Consider the following 16,999-nt stretch of genomic DNA (forward strand, 5'->3'; position numbering starts at 1 on the left):
TAAAGATTGTAAATAATAGACATGATTTAATATCAGGTAGTATAATGCAATTAATATGCAGGAAGTTTATTTAACTTAACATAAGTTAGTTTCAAGTTTTGTTATGTGTTGTATGTTTAGTCTGTTTATCAAACCAATTTTTACACTTTCTACCTGTTTTCCTTTTCAAGTGTTGAAATTCTGAACCATGTTTTCCAATGTATTTCATCACCTAATGATTTTTAAATACATTTTTCAGCTTTTTGATAAAGATAACTACGTGAACAAACACTTCAGTAGATATGTGTTCAGCACAGAAGGTCACCTTTTCACGGTCGATCCACTTTTTCGATCAAAGGTGTGGCAGAATCCTGGTTTTAGTAGGAATAGTATGCAGCAAAGACAAAATACATCTAATGAAAAGGTAAGTATATTCTGCATATAGATTTTACTCAGATTGGTGGTATAAGTTTGCATACTCATAATACTGAGTCATCAGTCACAAAAGGCTGTTTTTGAGAAGTAACTGTAAACAAAAGGAATGGTAGTTATACAATATTAATGTTTTGCAATTAACTTTCTTTTCTACTCTTATAGTGCCAAGCAGTTGATGCTGAGAGGACATACTTTCTGCCAATCAAGAGCCAATATCTGCTTCAGATCAGTGAAACACTTGGTCTTCAAAATTACTGAGAAGATTAAGATATTAACTTCCTCGTTGGTGAAGTGAAGCCCTGGTGAATTGGTTTCTGATAACTAAACCTAAGATTTTCACGTATTTAATAATATGATTTTTGATACAGAGTTTATTATGAGCATTTCATCTCTGAAGTACCATTATTACGTTTATTAGTGCATGTAAAATTGTATTTAATAATATTGAGTATATTTGGGAATTAAAACAAAAAGTATATTGTGTGTGAAATTTCTACTTACCTTCCTTACTCCCTTAGAAAATGAACACAAACTGAGTGGTTTGATTTAGCACGATACAGGAATTATGAGAAATGTTCCTGTATCCATTGTTAAATGCAAAATCATCATAATCAGTGCTTTTTTTTAAAACCTTTTTAAGGGGTACTTGCAGCTGTAGTCGACAAAGCATCACAATCTTACAATTTTCGACAATTGTGCACAGTACAAACCATTATTCTCATTATTATTCCGTATTGAAAATAGCTAATCACAAAGTTTACACAAGGAGTAATTTTTAATACCACCTATTCAATATAATTTATTCCACTATTGTGTGGTCAAATACACATAGAAATTACCAGAATTTTAAAGGTAGATGTTTCGCCCATTATTGGGCACCATCAGTCTCGTTCAGTCTTAAAACACACACTGGTCCGAGGAATCTTAACAAAGTACATAAAACGTATTGATGAACACTAATGATATTCATACTGTGGTTGCATAATAATTACAGCACAAAAATATTGAATAAAATAAATACACATACTAAAATCGCTTTGAAAAATTAAAACGTTTGTCTAATAGTAATTGTGTCACATTGTATTGTAAAATGTCTGACACTGAAATGGATCTCCTTGATAAAGAGCTTGAACAATATATATCATGCCTGGGGAACAGATTATCAAAACCGAGGCTTCACAGGATAAGAATAGTACAATTAAAAGATACAGTATTTGATGAGGTTGAAATCTATTATTTAAAATTAGGATGAAAATACGTAGTCGAATTGGAGGCGGTATGGATTAAGACATCTTGGAATGTTGGATAAAAATCGTAGTATGCTGAGACTAACGCTGCAGATACATTAGGACATACGTTACATCTGGAGAATGAAATGACTACATTGTTTACTGCAGACATCCACGTCTACATGGGGCATTTCTGGTTACACGAAATTGTCATTTAGACCTACCGTCCTTTATTGAACAATTTTAGCAGCGTTTTCGACAAATGCTTTAATGTTTACTAGCATTTCTCAGCATACTACGATTTTTATCCAACATTCCAAGATGTCTTAATCCATACCGCCCCCAATTTGACTACATCTTTTCATCCTTATTTTAAATAATAGACTTCAACCTCATCAAATACTGTATCTTTTAATTGTACTATTCTTATCCTGTGAAGCCTTGGTTTTGATAGTCTGTTCCCCAGGCATGATATATATTGTTCAAGCTTTTTATCAAGGAGATCCATTTCAGTGTCAGACATGGGTTATTTTTACAATACAATGTGACACAATTACTATTAGATGAATGTTTTAATTTTTCAAAGTGATTTTAGTATGTGTATTTATTTTATTCAATATTTTTGTGCTGTAATTATTATGCAACCACAGAATCAATACCATTAAGTGTTCAGCAATATGTTTTATGTAATTTGTTAAGATTCCTCAGACCAGTGTGTGTTTTAAGATTGAACGAGGCTGATGATGCCCAATAAAAAGTGGGCGAAACATGTACCTTTAAAATTCTGGTAATTTCTATGTGTATTTGACCACACAATAGTGGAATAAATTGTATTGAATAGGTGGTATTAAAAATTACGGCTTGTGTAAACTTTGTAATTGTGCACAGTTCAGTTATCAATTTTCAACATGTTTACAGGAAAACTAATTACGCTGTTTTATTTGTGGTCAACGTGTCAAGGTGGTAACTGCGCTCAGTATTTCTAACCAATCTACATTTTAAAATGAACTGAACATATAAATATAAGCACTGTGGTAGCATCTCATTTTGCTGACCAGCTTACACTAAATTCCACAGTGGTAAAAGAGGCTGATCACTGCAATCTCCACACTTCCTTTCCTTGCTTTTCATGTCAGCCTTCAGATGTCTTCCTTTTAGGAACAATGAATTCACATAATCCACAGGTTTGAAAATTTTTATTGGAGGGCCAACCAACTTGATCAGCATAAGATTTGCTACTGTATTCAGATGCAATGATGCTCTTGTTGGAGTCATAGTCAAGTTCATTTGTAAGAAGCCTATTTCACATTCACTTGTCAAAACTGGGATGCTGCTCATGGTGTTAATAAGGGGAAAGAGAGACGTTGGGCATGTCTTCTCAGCAAGATATTCGTGGAAACCTCTTAAGATTTTTCTTTCATGGAGCATAAAACATTTACACAAATTTCTTATTTCTGCTTCTCCATAAGTTACATCAGGATTTAGTGTCCAAAACTGTAGCCAGTTCTGGTATTTCAATGTCTGCCTAGGCACCCACAGAACTTCACAACATGAATATGATTCCTTTCATTTCTTGCTGCTTAACAGTGCTTCTGCTTCCAAGCCTTCGGTGGAGTATGGGACATGATTTGTCTTTCTTTCTGAAAATACCTGTTGAATAAATTGTAATGTCACAAGCTTGCAAGTCAACACTGAGTTTTACCAACACATCAATGCAAGGTCTAATATAAAGTTGACATTGGTTATGTTTTTAAGGGATCCTCCATACATGGCTTGCTCAGTTTTGTCTCTTTCGGGATCATCTTTGGCACTTTTGAAATGTGCCACCGAAACTACAAAATTTTTCCACACAGGTGAGACTGTTCTCAAGCTAGAAACAACCTATCTTGCATCTAGAACCCGTTCAGTTTTTAGGAGTATGGTTTCGAGTTCTTCTGCACGAGCTTTCAGTTCCCTGGCATTTTTAGGTGACTGGCGGAAAACTGTATACATTTTATCAAGGAAAGATTTGAAGTGGTTTACATGTGAGGAGAAATCTTGACTCACAACATTATCTACGGAAAGCTCTAGCCTGTGATTGGCACAGTGTCAGAACAAAACATTGGGAAACTGTTGCTTTATAAAGGTAATTACACCCTTTCTGTGAAATGTTCATCCTTTGTAATGTGCTTTCAGTTCGCAGGTCGCCAACTTTTTTACAAATTTCGCAGTCATGTTTCTTAGTTTTTACCACCAACCCGTCATACTTACTGCAAAATACCAGATTATTCTCCAAATTCCAGCATTCGGGAATGTCTTTTGTCCCACTGTTACACGCGGCTGAACGCTCTGTGTTCCGATCTTTTGCATCACCACATGACACTGTTGGCATTTCCCCGTCGTTGTTTACGCTTGAATCATTAACTTTCAGCTTTCAGCTTTTTTGATAATTTTCTTCATCCTTCAAAACTATCCACACACACAAAATAACAACCTAACTCGCCACCATACACTAGCTTACGTGCTTATAGGAACGAAACATTTTTCACAATTATTAAAGTATGTACTGTCAAATCGTTTCTGTTCAGGTGTTCAGATTACCAACACAGCCTAATACTTCCTTTGCCATCTTTAAAGATACACACGCTGTTAAGAAATTCAAAATCCAATCACGAAAGACATGCCGCTCTTCAATGCAAACCACACAACAAATCACATACTCAAGAAAACTGAAAGGCACCGGTATCACATCAGATAAAAGCCAGTGATCATAAGTACCTACATTAAATGTACAGCCAACATACAGCACTAAAATACTTATTTTTGCCTAAACAAGTAAAATTTTTTCAGTAAGGCAGAAAATACTAAGCTTTATTCTAGCAGATAATAATATGGCCTAATGTTTTGACTCTGCCGCTTAGTGCCGAGTTGCCGACCAAGAGAAACTGATTTGGTAGGTCGATGTACATAAATCGAAGATTACTTGAAATCTTCTCCAGCTGTTGTAAACAGTGCATTGACGCCAACTGATTGATGAACTTTCAAATCGGAACTTATATTTGCTGGACTAGATAGAAATGTACCAATATATTTCCTTAAACAGTCTTGAAATATTTAAGGGGTATGTGTACTCCCGTGTTCCCCTTGAAAAAAAGCCTTGATCATAATTATTGTTGTTTTAAGACAGAAAACATCTCGGTAATCAGCCTCAACTTAGTATAGGCTTTAAACTGGAAATGTTCTTTCCTTATCTAGTTGCAACTGGTTTGGATCTCCATTTTACTCTCTCTCTTTCTCCTCACTGTCCTGCATCGCGTTGCTATTTGCTGTTCTACTAAGGTTTGTTTATTGTAATTTATGTAGTCTTTGTCCTCTCTTCCCTTTCATGTGCAAATTCAATAGTTTGTTATGGAATTCATTCTTTTATATACTGGGTGGTTCTCTTGCGCCTACTAATTTTGTTTTATGCAGCCCAACTAAACGGAGGTTTTTATATACACTGACTGACAGAGCAAATGCAACACCAAGAAGGAGTGGTTCGAAAGGGATGAAAGTTGGGGAAAAAACAGAGACGGCACGGACGAATAATTGATGTTTATTTCAAACCGATATGCAGGTTACACAATGCGCACGGCATCGACTCAGTAGGATGTAGGACCACCGCGAGCGGCGATGCACGCAGAAACACGTCGAGGTACAGAGTCAATAAGAGTGCGGATGGTGTCCTGAGGGATGGTTCTCCATTCTCTGTCAACCATTTGCCACAGTTGGTCGTCCGTACGAGGCTGGGGCAGAGTTTGCAAACGGCGTCCAATGAGATCCCACACGTGTTCGATTGGTGAGAGATCCGGAGAGTACGCTGGCCACGGAAGCATCTGTACACCGCGTAGAGCCTGTTGGGAGATGCGAGCAGTGTGTGGGCGGGCATTATCCTGCTGAAACAGAGCATTGGGCAGCCCCTGAAGGTACGGGAGTGCCACCGGCCGCAGCACATGCTGCCCGTAGCGGTGGGCATTTAACGTGCCTTGAATACGCACTAGAGGTGACGTGGAATCATACGCAATAGCGCCCCAAACCATGAATGCCGCATTGTCTAGCGGTAGGGCGCTCCACAGTTACTGCCGGATTTGACCTTTCTCCACGCCGACGCCACACTCGTCTGCGGTGACTATCACTGACAGAACAGAAGCGTGACTCATCGGAGAACACGACGTTCCACCATTCCCTCATCCAAGTCGCTCTAGCCCGGCACCATGCCAGGCGTGCACGTCTATGCTGTGGAGTCAATGGTAGTCTTCTGAGCGGACGCCGGGAGTGCAGGCCTCCTTCAACCAATCAACGGGAAATTGTTCTGGTCAATATTGGAACAGCCAGGGTGTCTTGCACATGCTGAAGAATGGCGGTTGACGTGGCATGCGGGGCTGCCACCGCTTGGCGGCGGATGCGCCGATCCTCGCGTGCTGACGTCACTCGGGCTGCGCCTGGACCCCTCGCAGCGTCAGGGAGAACCCATATTTTAGAAGATTCTTCTTTTCTAATGAATGCAGATGTTTCAACACACTAAAACATGCAATATGCATCTTTTCATAGTCAGTTATTTCTGGGAAATAGAGTTGCTGGTCCTTTACATTTAACCAGTTATTTCGAACACATTTTAAACTGTGGACGGCGTCTATGATAAAGAAGAGCTTCCTGTTCTTGTCTTTGGAATGGCTGTAAACATGCTTCAATTCAGGCAGATCACTAAGAAGAGACACTGCTTTCCTGTTCAGAGCACTGTTATCTGCAATAACTGCTACTAGTTATTTATTTATTATTTTTCTCTAGATCACAATAAACAAATACCCAATTGATCCGTTGAATGAGAAAAATAACAGCGTTCAACTTTAGCCACACACACAACTTCTACTAACTCTGAAAGCTTTGTATCCTACAAATTTGGAACGTTCTACTAACAGCTAACTTTAAAACAGACAGACATATTTAATATACATACAAAGAAAGAAAAGAACACCACAGATTATAGGCAAAGACAAAAAGAAAAGAACACCACATAAAAACCTACCGTCCGGCCGAGCCATCACCCCTGGTGAGAAGAAGGCCGCCCTCCCGATGTTGACCCGACCGGCCCTGCCATGGAGACCTCCTGAAGGCCCCAAGATCTAACCAGATGACAATGTTTTCCCTCTCACCATTCCATTTCTAAACGTACCCCTTGGACATGCCATGAAGTCCGTCGGATACTCCGGATATGTGACTCCCTCTGATAGGGTCACCCAGTAGTCATCCTCAGTGTTTTCATGTCATGTCCCGCCTAAGTATATTTGTCCTGGGCCCTTCCCCACCCCGACTTCTTACGGGTGAGTCCTCCTCACCCTTGTCCCTCTTTCCTTGCCATCTACACCATCATTTCTCTATACTTCTCCTGCACCACCTTCCAGCATAAAATTTAGTCTTAAATAATCACTTCAAAAATACCCAGCCCTTACCATTACGACCACCCTTACATGTTTTCCCTCTCACCATTCCATTTCTAAACGTACCCCTTGGACATGCCATGAAGTCCATCGGATACTCCGGATATGTGACTCCCTCTGATAGGGTCACCCAGTAGTCATCCTCAGTGTTTTCATGTCATATCCAGCCTAAATATATTTGTCTTGGGCCCTTCCCCACCTCAACTTCATACGGGTGAGTCCTCCTCACCCTTGTCCCTCTTCCTTGCACCCTTGCCCCTCTTTCCTTGCCATCTACACCATCATTTCTCTATAGTTACTAAACTACATATAAACAAACAAATGACCCATGGTCATTTCCCTCAATGAACCGTTGGCCATAGAAAGAAGAAGGAAAAAAATACACAAAGAAAGGCCAGCACATACTTAAATATAAACATAGCATACCACATATGCAATCCCGGAGCAAGACTACACATTCTACCCATTGTCCTTGTCGACACGGCACATTCCATCACTGCCATTGTTCTTCTGCTTGACCTACTCCGGATTGCTGAGCCCAGACAACCTTACCTCACCAGCCGTGTCTGTGTTTACATTCTCCATCTCCAGTTGCAACTTCATCCTTGCTTCATCCTTGCTTCATCATGCTAAATCTAATTCAAATACCAAGCCATACTCTACATTAAATTTGCCATCTCGTCCACAAAACCACAATTTGCCAACTCCCACAAATACATATAGACCCCTTTGTGCTACTTCTCTAAAATACCATATAGTTAAAAGACATACACCACACCCCTCCATCTCCTCAATTCCGCCACAAATAGATTTACATAATACACAATACCTACACCATCACCTCACCCTACTTCTCAAACACCCCATTACATAATACCACACACACTTCATTATTTACCTCTACCATCACCTCTCAGCCAATACTTTAACTTCACTCTTTAATAATTTCTTACAACAATAAATACACCGCCACTCTTCTATACTACTCCAGTACCGCATTTCAACATCTCACACAGACTTTAATCCTCTCTTGTTGCAACTTCATCCTTGCTTCACCATACTTGATCTAATTCAAATACCAAGCCGTACACTACATTAAATTTGCCATCTCATCCACAAACCACAATTTGCCAAACTCTCACAAATACATACAGACCCCTATGTACCACTTCTCCCAAATACAATATAGCCAAAAGACACACCTCTACCATCATCTCTACACCTCCACCTTACAGCAATGAATATACCACACACTCCCCCATCTCCTCAATTCCACCACAAATAAATTTACATAATACACAATACATACACCATCACCTCACCCTACTTCTCTAACACCCCATTTCATCATACCACACACACTTCATTATTTACCTCTATCATCACCTCTCAGCCAATACTTTAACTTCACTCTTTAATAATTTAATACAACAATAAACACACCACCACTTCTTAATTACTTCTCCAGTACCACATTCCAATAAATAACCCTCCACCAACTTCTCATTATACATCCAATTACTACAACCTTCTACCATCCTTTCTCCATCACCACATTTCAATCTCCACAATCATAACTCTGCTCCCCCTCCACATTCACGCATTTCATCAATACATAACCATCCACCGACTACGCATTATACATCCAATTACAATATCGCTTCTCCATCATTCAATACCCATACATATTCCTTGGACATGCCATGAAGTTCATTGGATACTCCGGATATATGACCCCCACCGGGTCACCCAGTAGCCATCCCCACTGCCTTCATGTCACGTCCATCCTCTAATGAATAATACATCGATACCTAATATTCATCAATATCTAATACACTGACTGACAGAGCAAATGCAACACCAAGAAGGAGTGGTCAGAACTTTATGCCAATTGCAGGGTAGACTGACGTCACTGAGGTATGCTCATGATGTGAAATGCGCCGCTGTGCTGCGCACGTAGCGAACGATAAATGGGACATGGCGTTGGCGAATGGCCCACTTCGTACCGTGATTTCTCAGCCGACAGTCATTGTAGAACGTGTTGTCGTGTGCCACAGGACACGTGTATAGCTAAGAATGCCAGGCCGCCGTCAACGGAGGCATTTCCAGCAGACAGACGACTTTACGAGGGGTATGGTGATCGGGCTGAGAAGGGCAGGTTGGTCGCTTCGTCAAATCGCAGCCGATACCCATAGGGATGTGTCCACGGTGCAGCGCCTGTGGCGAAGATGGTTGGCGCAGGGACATGTGGCACGTGCGAGGGGTCCAGGCGCAGCCCGAGTGACGTCAGCACGCGAGGATCGGCGCATCCGCCGCCAAGCGGTGGCAGCCCCGCACGCCACGTCAACCGCCATTCTTCAGCATGTGCAAGACACCCTGGCTGTTCCAATATCGACCAGAACAATTTCCCGTCGATTGGTTGAAGGAGGCCTGCACTCCCGGCGTCCGCTCAGAAGACTACCATTGACTCCACAGCACAGACGTGCACGCCTGGCATGGTGCCGGGCTAGAGCGACTTGGATGAGGGAATGGCGGAACGTCGTGTTCTCCGATGAGTCATGCTTCTGTTCTGTCAGTGATAGTCACCGCAGACGAGTGTGGCGTCGGCGTGGAGAAAGGTCAAATCCGGCAGTAACTGTGGAGCGCCCTACCGCTAGACAACGCGGCATCATGGTTTGGGGCGCTATTGTGTATGATTCCACGTCACCTCTAGTGCGTATTCAAGGCACGTTAAATGCCCACCGCTACGTGCAGCATGTGCTGCGGCCAGTGGCACTCCCGTACCTTCAGGGGCTGCCCAATGCTCTGTTTCAGCAGGATAATGCCCGCCCACACACTGCTCGCATCTCCCAACAGGCTCTACGAGGTGTACAGATGCTTCCGTGGCCAGCGTACTCTCCGGATCTCTCACCAATCGAACACGTGTGGGATCTCATTGGACGCCGTTTGCAAACTCTGCCCCAGCCTCGTACGGACGACCACCTGTGGCAAATGGTTGACAGAGAATGGAGAACCATCCCTCAGGACACCATCCGCACTCTTATTGACTCTGTACCTCGACGTGTTTCTGCGTGCATCACCGCTCGCGGTGGTCCTACATCCTACTGAGTCGATGCCGTGCGCATTGTGTAACCTGCATATCGGTTTGAAAAAACATCAATTATTCGTCCGTGCCGTCTCTGTTTTTTCCCCAACTTTCATCCCTTTCGAACCACTCCTTCTTGGTGTTGCATTTGCTCTGTCAGTCAGTGTATTACAACCCTATATCATCACTTCTCCATCACCACATTTCAACCTCCACAATCATAACTCTACTCCCTCTCCACATTCACACATTTCATCAACAACTAACCATCCACCAACCACTCCTTATACATCTCCATCACCACATTTCAACCTCCACCATCCTAACTCTACTCCCTCTCAACACTCACATATTTCATCAATAAATAACCCTCTATCAACTACACTTTATACATCCAATTACAACTTCTGTCATCACTATTCAATACTCTAATGTTTTTTACTTCGAGTAATAACACCCCCTTCATTTCCACCTGTACCCCACATGTCTGTCAATTTTTTATTCCTTCCTGCTTCTTTACCAGTGGCGGTGGGCTCACAGGAGCACGTGAACACCCAGTTTTATTACATATTTACGCATTCATTCTTTTCTTTCGACCTGATTTCGACAATCGATCGAAAGCATTCGACAATCGACTTATATCGTAGCTCCGTTACACCGACAGTTGTTCGTTTTGACTGACAGTGCAGCGAGCACACTGGATAATGCGCTATTGTGCTGAAGACTATAGGCATGCGCAAAGCAGATGACGTCATGGTTTTCTGCACTGATATTCCCATTAGCGAGGAGCACGGTAAGGTACGTGCCTTGTCGTCTAGAGCCACCCTCAACCCAGTGGCAGTATTACAGTTGACCACAAGGGTCCACCACCTCCCCTTTAGCCGCAGCCTCCCAGGAGCTACTATTGCATTACATTACCGGCAGATTTCGCTAGTACCCTAATTCTGAATAGGCATTTTGGTGTCTATTCAGACTCTTTTCCAGAAAGAGAACTGAATGCAGTGGCGCATATGTATCCCTGCCTAAATAAGACACAGCTGAAGACTGAACTAGAAGTATTGTATATGAGAAATGGCTTTCAGAAAGATGATGGGGCCATTTTCATGTTGCAGTTTCTGCTTGACAATGAACTAGACAGGGACACATTTCCACAAGTATGCGAATTACTCCGAATTGTTGTCACAACCCCAATTACGACAGCGGAGCCCGAGAGGTGTTTTTCGTTTCTGAGGAACACCATGACTGGAGAACGACTGTCAGCGCTGGCTATGCTTGCTATTGAGAAGAGATTTGTCAACATCATCAGTGACTTAAATCGTAAAGTGATTGAGAAATTTGCGCGATTGAAGGACAGAAGGATTGCTTTCCTGTACAAATAATCAGTATTTACGTGAGTTGCTAATCTAAATCCTATCATTTAAATAAGCATGATCTAGTATTGTTGGTTGTACTGCATGCTAAATTGTTTAGAGTAGTGGCTATAATTTGCAAAATGAGAATAATTACCATGTGAAACAGTAGAACCTGACTAACCGAGATAATGTGGAGACTATTGGGGTCAATTCGGAAATAATTATTTTAAAAAATTTACCGGTAAATGCGGTACACATTCCTTCTATGCTTCTCGTCATATCCAGGTGAACTTCGTGCTGTTTAAAAACCAGGAATAGTGCTCGCATCCTTCAGTGTTCGCAGTGCAGTAAAGCTATTATGAATTTTGCTACTGTTCTACACTAAGACAGCCTGCCCGCGGTGTAGGGGTAGCGTGCCTTCCTCTTACCCGGAGGCCCCGGGTTCGATTCCCGGCCAGGCCAGGGATTTTAACCTGGATCTGAGGGCTGGTTCGAGGTCCACTCAGTCTACGTGATTACAATTGAGGAGCTATCTGACGGTGAGATGGCGGTCAAAAAAGCCAAGAATAACGGCCGAGAGGATTCGTCGTGCTAACCACACGACACCTCGTAATCTGCAGACCACCGGGCTGAGCAGCAGTCGCTTGGTAGGCCATGAGGTTTGGTTTGGTTCTACACTAACACCCAGGTGAAATTCGTGCTGTTTGAAAACCAAGAATAGTACTCGCATCCTTCAATAATCTCAGTGTAGTAAAGTTATTGTGAATTTTACTTTTGTTCTACACTAACAAATTAGTCTCGTATAAAATTTATCCTCGGTTACAGGGGTTCTACCAAAGTATTTGTGAAGAAGGAACCGTACAAGGAACTGTTAGTGAAATGATTTATGTACCTATGTTACTTTTTTGCTGATTTGAGACATGAACAAAAATGTTGTGAACCCCCTAAAAATTTTGTCACGAGCCGCCACTGTTCTTTACCACCTCTCTTGGCCGCCGTTTCATCGCTATCTTCACTCTGTTGACTTCCTTTGCCACCAACTTCAGCTCCCTTCAGGTCCCTTAAGCTTCTGCTCCTCCCTCTGCTCCTACTCAGATCAAGATTCCCCCAGGTTTCCCCTGACCTTACCTTTTCCCCCTGTTCTCCCCGTACTTTACTGCCTTTCCTCTTCATTGTTTCTGGTCACATTTTCACTTGGTACCCCTCCCTGCTTCTGATCACACAGTACACTGTTAATTTTGGTATTTTGCCTATCTTCCTCACTGATCGCAGCACTTCTCTCTTTTTCTTCATCTTGTTTTATCTTCCTTTCTAAGTCCATCAAACTATTCACAGTCCAGATTCTCTTCCAGTTGCTGCCTGACACCACTAGTTCTTGACCTTTGATAGTTGCTCTCAGCCCCTGATTTATAGCTAGAATCCTGTGCTTTCTAAGTATTTTTTCATTTCTATTCAACATATTTTTCTTCTCAGGAAACTTATTTTCTAAGAGTTACAATAAACCATCAAGAACAGTCAAAGTTTCTTCTATATCTGGGGTTTGACAAAGGAGCAGTTAGTAACCTCCCGTTCTTTTCATCGAACATGCTCGTGGATCTTTCAATCTCATCATCTTAAAAAGAAGTTCGCATACCTAAAATACAATGACATTGAAACGTGAATGCACATGTTCATAAACTATGCTGTTCGTAATTTCTTAATGTGATTTCCGTGTCAAAAGGATTTAGTAAACAAAAACTATACATATCCTAGAGTGTTTCGTAGGAATAAAATCCTCCCGATGAATAGCACTTATCCATTTTAACCTCAATTCTTCATTAGCAGGGAAAGAGAACACACTCACTTTGGTCCGTTTAAATAGTTGCCTTTACAATTTGACACACTGCACTTATGAGGCATTATGCCTTTAACTATGATAGGTAGGCCTACCACCAAGTAAAGAACATACATTCACAACACTACTCAAAACTACACTTGTTCGCACATTCAACAAAATAATATTCAAAACACGCTGCCAGCTGTTTACAGTTCGGATAGGACGTAGTAGCATGAGGTCACACGCGGATCATATTTGTATTGCTAGGCCTTCTCTATAGGTGGTGTTCTTATGGCGGATGCACATAGTGCGCTTTGCAAATAACTGAACATTTCTCCTCCAGTTTTAGAAGGCAAATAGCGCATTATGCAACTCAAATATTAGTGAAATGTGTAGGGTTTGGAGTAATGAAGGCTGGGAAACCAAAAACTCCAAATCGAATTTTCCGTCATATAGCGGGTTTTGCAAATGGGCTACTCAGTTAATCTTCATAATACAATGACAAAGTAAAATGGAAATTGTACCGGGCGGTACACCTCCACGCCGCTAATTTAAAATTTGCGCCAGTTGAAACTCCTCTGCTGGAGGAAGTCTGAACTTTATATACGCTATTAATTCGCTACCTTCTCAGAAGATGTCACCACGTGGAAAATTTTGAGTTTTTGAACTGTGTCATTTTTGATGTGTTTTTGTTTTGCTTGAAGTAAGAAGTGTGAACTTTCTCTTCTAGAGGACACTACTGAAGATCAACAATAGTGCACCCTAGTGCGGAGTCAAAGAACTATTTTGTTGGAGAAATTTTTATTTCAAATGTTCGTTCTTTGCTAAATTTCTTTCAGTCATTGGTTAAGTTGGCAATATTAACCCCTTCTTTCCCCTTGTTTTAAATCTAGCCTATCCCGAATTTCTTAAATTAATTTTCCACCAATTATGTGTTTCTTCTTAGTATTGTGTAGGGGGTTTATGGATGAACCAATAAAATCCTCGTGGGAGGGTGTTCTCATTCCCCTAACGCCTAGAAACTTCCGCGAGAGTATATAAACTGCTAATTTTAGGGTCTCCGGGCCACTTCAGTTCTATCTTTCAGTGTATTAAGTACATAGCAGGAGGCGGGAAGCGCCTCTTTCCTCGGCAGCGGTCAACAACAAGGTAATGGCCGATTAATAACTTCTTTCTTTGCTTGCTCAGCAGTTTAACTCTCGGGGCGGGTTCTAAGCGTTCCACCATGTAACCTTTTCCTAAATGTAACTACTCCTTTTATATATTCTCTTTTAAAGCTACATACTGGGATAGAGAGTGCTAACCCTCTCGAGCTCCCACTCATATTGTTTTGAGGTGAACTTATTTTTCTCAACCTATTCTTCATTAATGTAAAACAAATTGTTCTCTTCTTAAGTCACCTCTTTAGTATGGGATTAGCCCTTGTATTAACGGCCTAGTGCCAAGTAGGTCTTAATCAAAGTGTATTAGGAGTGCAAGTTCGCCTCCTCTCAAATTGTTATTTTAGAGGTCATTTAATTAACCTCCTTTTCATTTAATAGACCTCAGTAGATTGGGTACTTTACCCCTGTGTTTACGTCCGTTGAGGACAGCTTGAAGGTGGAGTTTGGTGTGGCCTGGGAGAGGCTTAAATTTGAGAGCGAGTGGCTCTTTTGAAAATTGAGTGTTGTATGCCTCGTGGAGGCTTTTCAGTGTAATTTGGAGCTAGGGCTCCTAGGCATGAATGGGGTTTTCTGCCCCTCTGTTGAAACTTGTGTTTGGAGGTAAAACTGAGCTGATTGCCCATGCATTGTGTTTTCAGGGCTCGAAGCCCAAATCCTGTAAATATTGTAACTACCCTTGGACTTGCTACTTTGTACCTGCCATGCTTGTTATTTCTTTGTTTTTGAAAAGAAAATATAACCTGATTAAATTTTAAATTAATTTTACTTTAGTAGCTTGAGACCCGTTCACCACCCCGCACCTTCTTTCACGCATAACTACCACAAAAACACGGTAACAAGTGGTAGCAGAGCGTGGTTGAATGGGTCTCAATTTAGCCCCTTTTGACGGCTAAACATTGTTTTTGTTCCGAACTCTAACTATTTTCCCAGTTGCTGGAATCTTTTGAGTTTTTCAAAATTGTTCTGTCACCATGCCCGGCCCTCGCGATGTTCTCCATCTTAACTATTTGCGCAAGGAGGAGTTGATCTATGAATTGACTATTAGAAATGTACAATCTGGAGGCACGGTTGCAGTAGACACAAACAAGCTTAGAGAGTCCCTAGATTTGCCCATTTCCATCCCCAATTTGGGAGAGAAAGAAATTGACGACTCTCTTTCCACGATCACGGAGAATATTACTGGGCTAGCTTCTGTAGTTAGTTTTTTTGATGAAAATGATCCATCTCCTAATCAAATTAAGCGTGTGCAAGCTAGGCTGTTTCATTTTTCCAATAGAGTTAACGATCTGTTGTCTCTAAAGTTGAATGACGTTCAGAAGAAGGAAGCTAGTACGCTGCTTGAAAATATGTCTGAATTATCTAGCAAGGTCACTCAATTGTTAACAGGGGAGGTTCCTCCCAAAAGCGATCTACCCACCACAGTGAATGTAGGTAGCGAGGAAGAGCCTCATAAGGGAGAAGTTAATAGGATAACCGTTGCTGCTCAAACTATCTCTGCCCCATTGGACAACGAATCTGAACGCCGTGCATCGTTGAGTAATATCCATTCGGAATTAACTTCCTTGCCATTGAAACCTTTACCTACTATGTCACCCGGGTTTAGCAGCTTGCCTCACCCATTGGCAATGTTGCTCAGAGGTATCTCTAAGTTTTCGGTTAATACCACCAGTGAAGTAATTTCATTTTTAAGATTTCTGGTTGAATTTCAGGATCATGCCCTTGTGTTTTCTCTTTCTCCATGTCAAATTTTGCAAATTATCTATCCTTATGCAATTGGTATTCTTTCTGACAAAATAGTAAGAGCCATAGCCGAACAGTCATCTATTGAAGATTTTCATGCACACTTGCTTGCAAATTTTATTCCCGCCCGCGCGAGGTCTTCTCTGATTCAGAAGTACTATTATCGTGTACAGCAATTGGATGAGAACTTGGCTGATTTCATACAAGACATTAAGTTTTATACTAGGGTGTTTGCTCTTCACTTCCCTGAGGATCAAATTGTACAAACTATTGTGGAAGGTATTTCACCATCTTATAGGTCATACTTGTGTTTCGCGGCGTGCCCGCAAACTTTCTCTGAACTTGAAGCGTTGGCCGTCTCAGCGGAAGGAGTTAGGTACGCCGATTCTTTGCGTGTGGCAAAAGAACCCCCTCCTTCGTTTAGTAATACTCGGCCTCCACCTCGCCGACCAGTCACACCCCGTAAATGTTATGCTTGCGGGTCGCCTGACCATCTTCGCAATAAATGTCCATTGGTCAAAACTAGTAGGGCAAATAATGGAGCTGGTTCAGCACAAGGCTGTTTTAAATGTGGGGCTTTCTCACATATCGCCAAGAATTGCCCAAACTCGAATAGCACCCCCTCCTGCTCAACTTCTGGTGCAAATTCTACCTATGCCAATAATAAGAAGTGACTAGTGGCTTCGGCTGAGTCGGCTAATCCATCTTCCCGAGACTCAGCCCCTGGTAAACAGGTTGTAAATT

The 16,999-nt window shown here is 41.6% G+C and overlaps 1 protein-coding gene across 1 annotated transcript in view; it reads left to right on the forward strand.

Annotated features, from left to right (window-relative positions):
• Window positions 1–897, forward strand: part of LOC136864312 (ER degradation-enhancing alpha-mannosidase-like protein 1) — a 305,977-nt gene extending 305,080 nt beyond the window's left edge. Inside the window, exons 9-10 of the mRNA XM_067141129.2 lie at window positions 239–403; window positions 577–897. Of these exons, the coding sequence (XP_066997230.2) occupies window positions 239–403; window positions 577–672 (261 nt within the window). The 3' untranslated portion in view covers window positions 673–897. The remainder of the gene's footprint in view (window positions 1–238; window positions 404–576) is intronic.
• Window positions 898–16,999: the final 16,102 nt, after the last annotated feature.

This window comes from Anabrus simplex, chromosome 2, assembly GCF_040414725.1.
Source record: "Anabrus simplex isolate iqAnaSimp1 chromosome 2, ASM4041472v1, whole genome shotgun sequence".
NCBI lineage: Eukaryota > Metazoa > Arthropoda > Insecta > Orthoptera > Tettigoniidae > Anabrus > Anabrus simplex.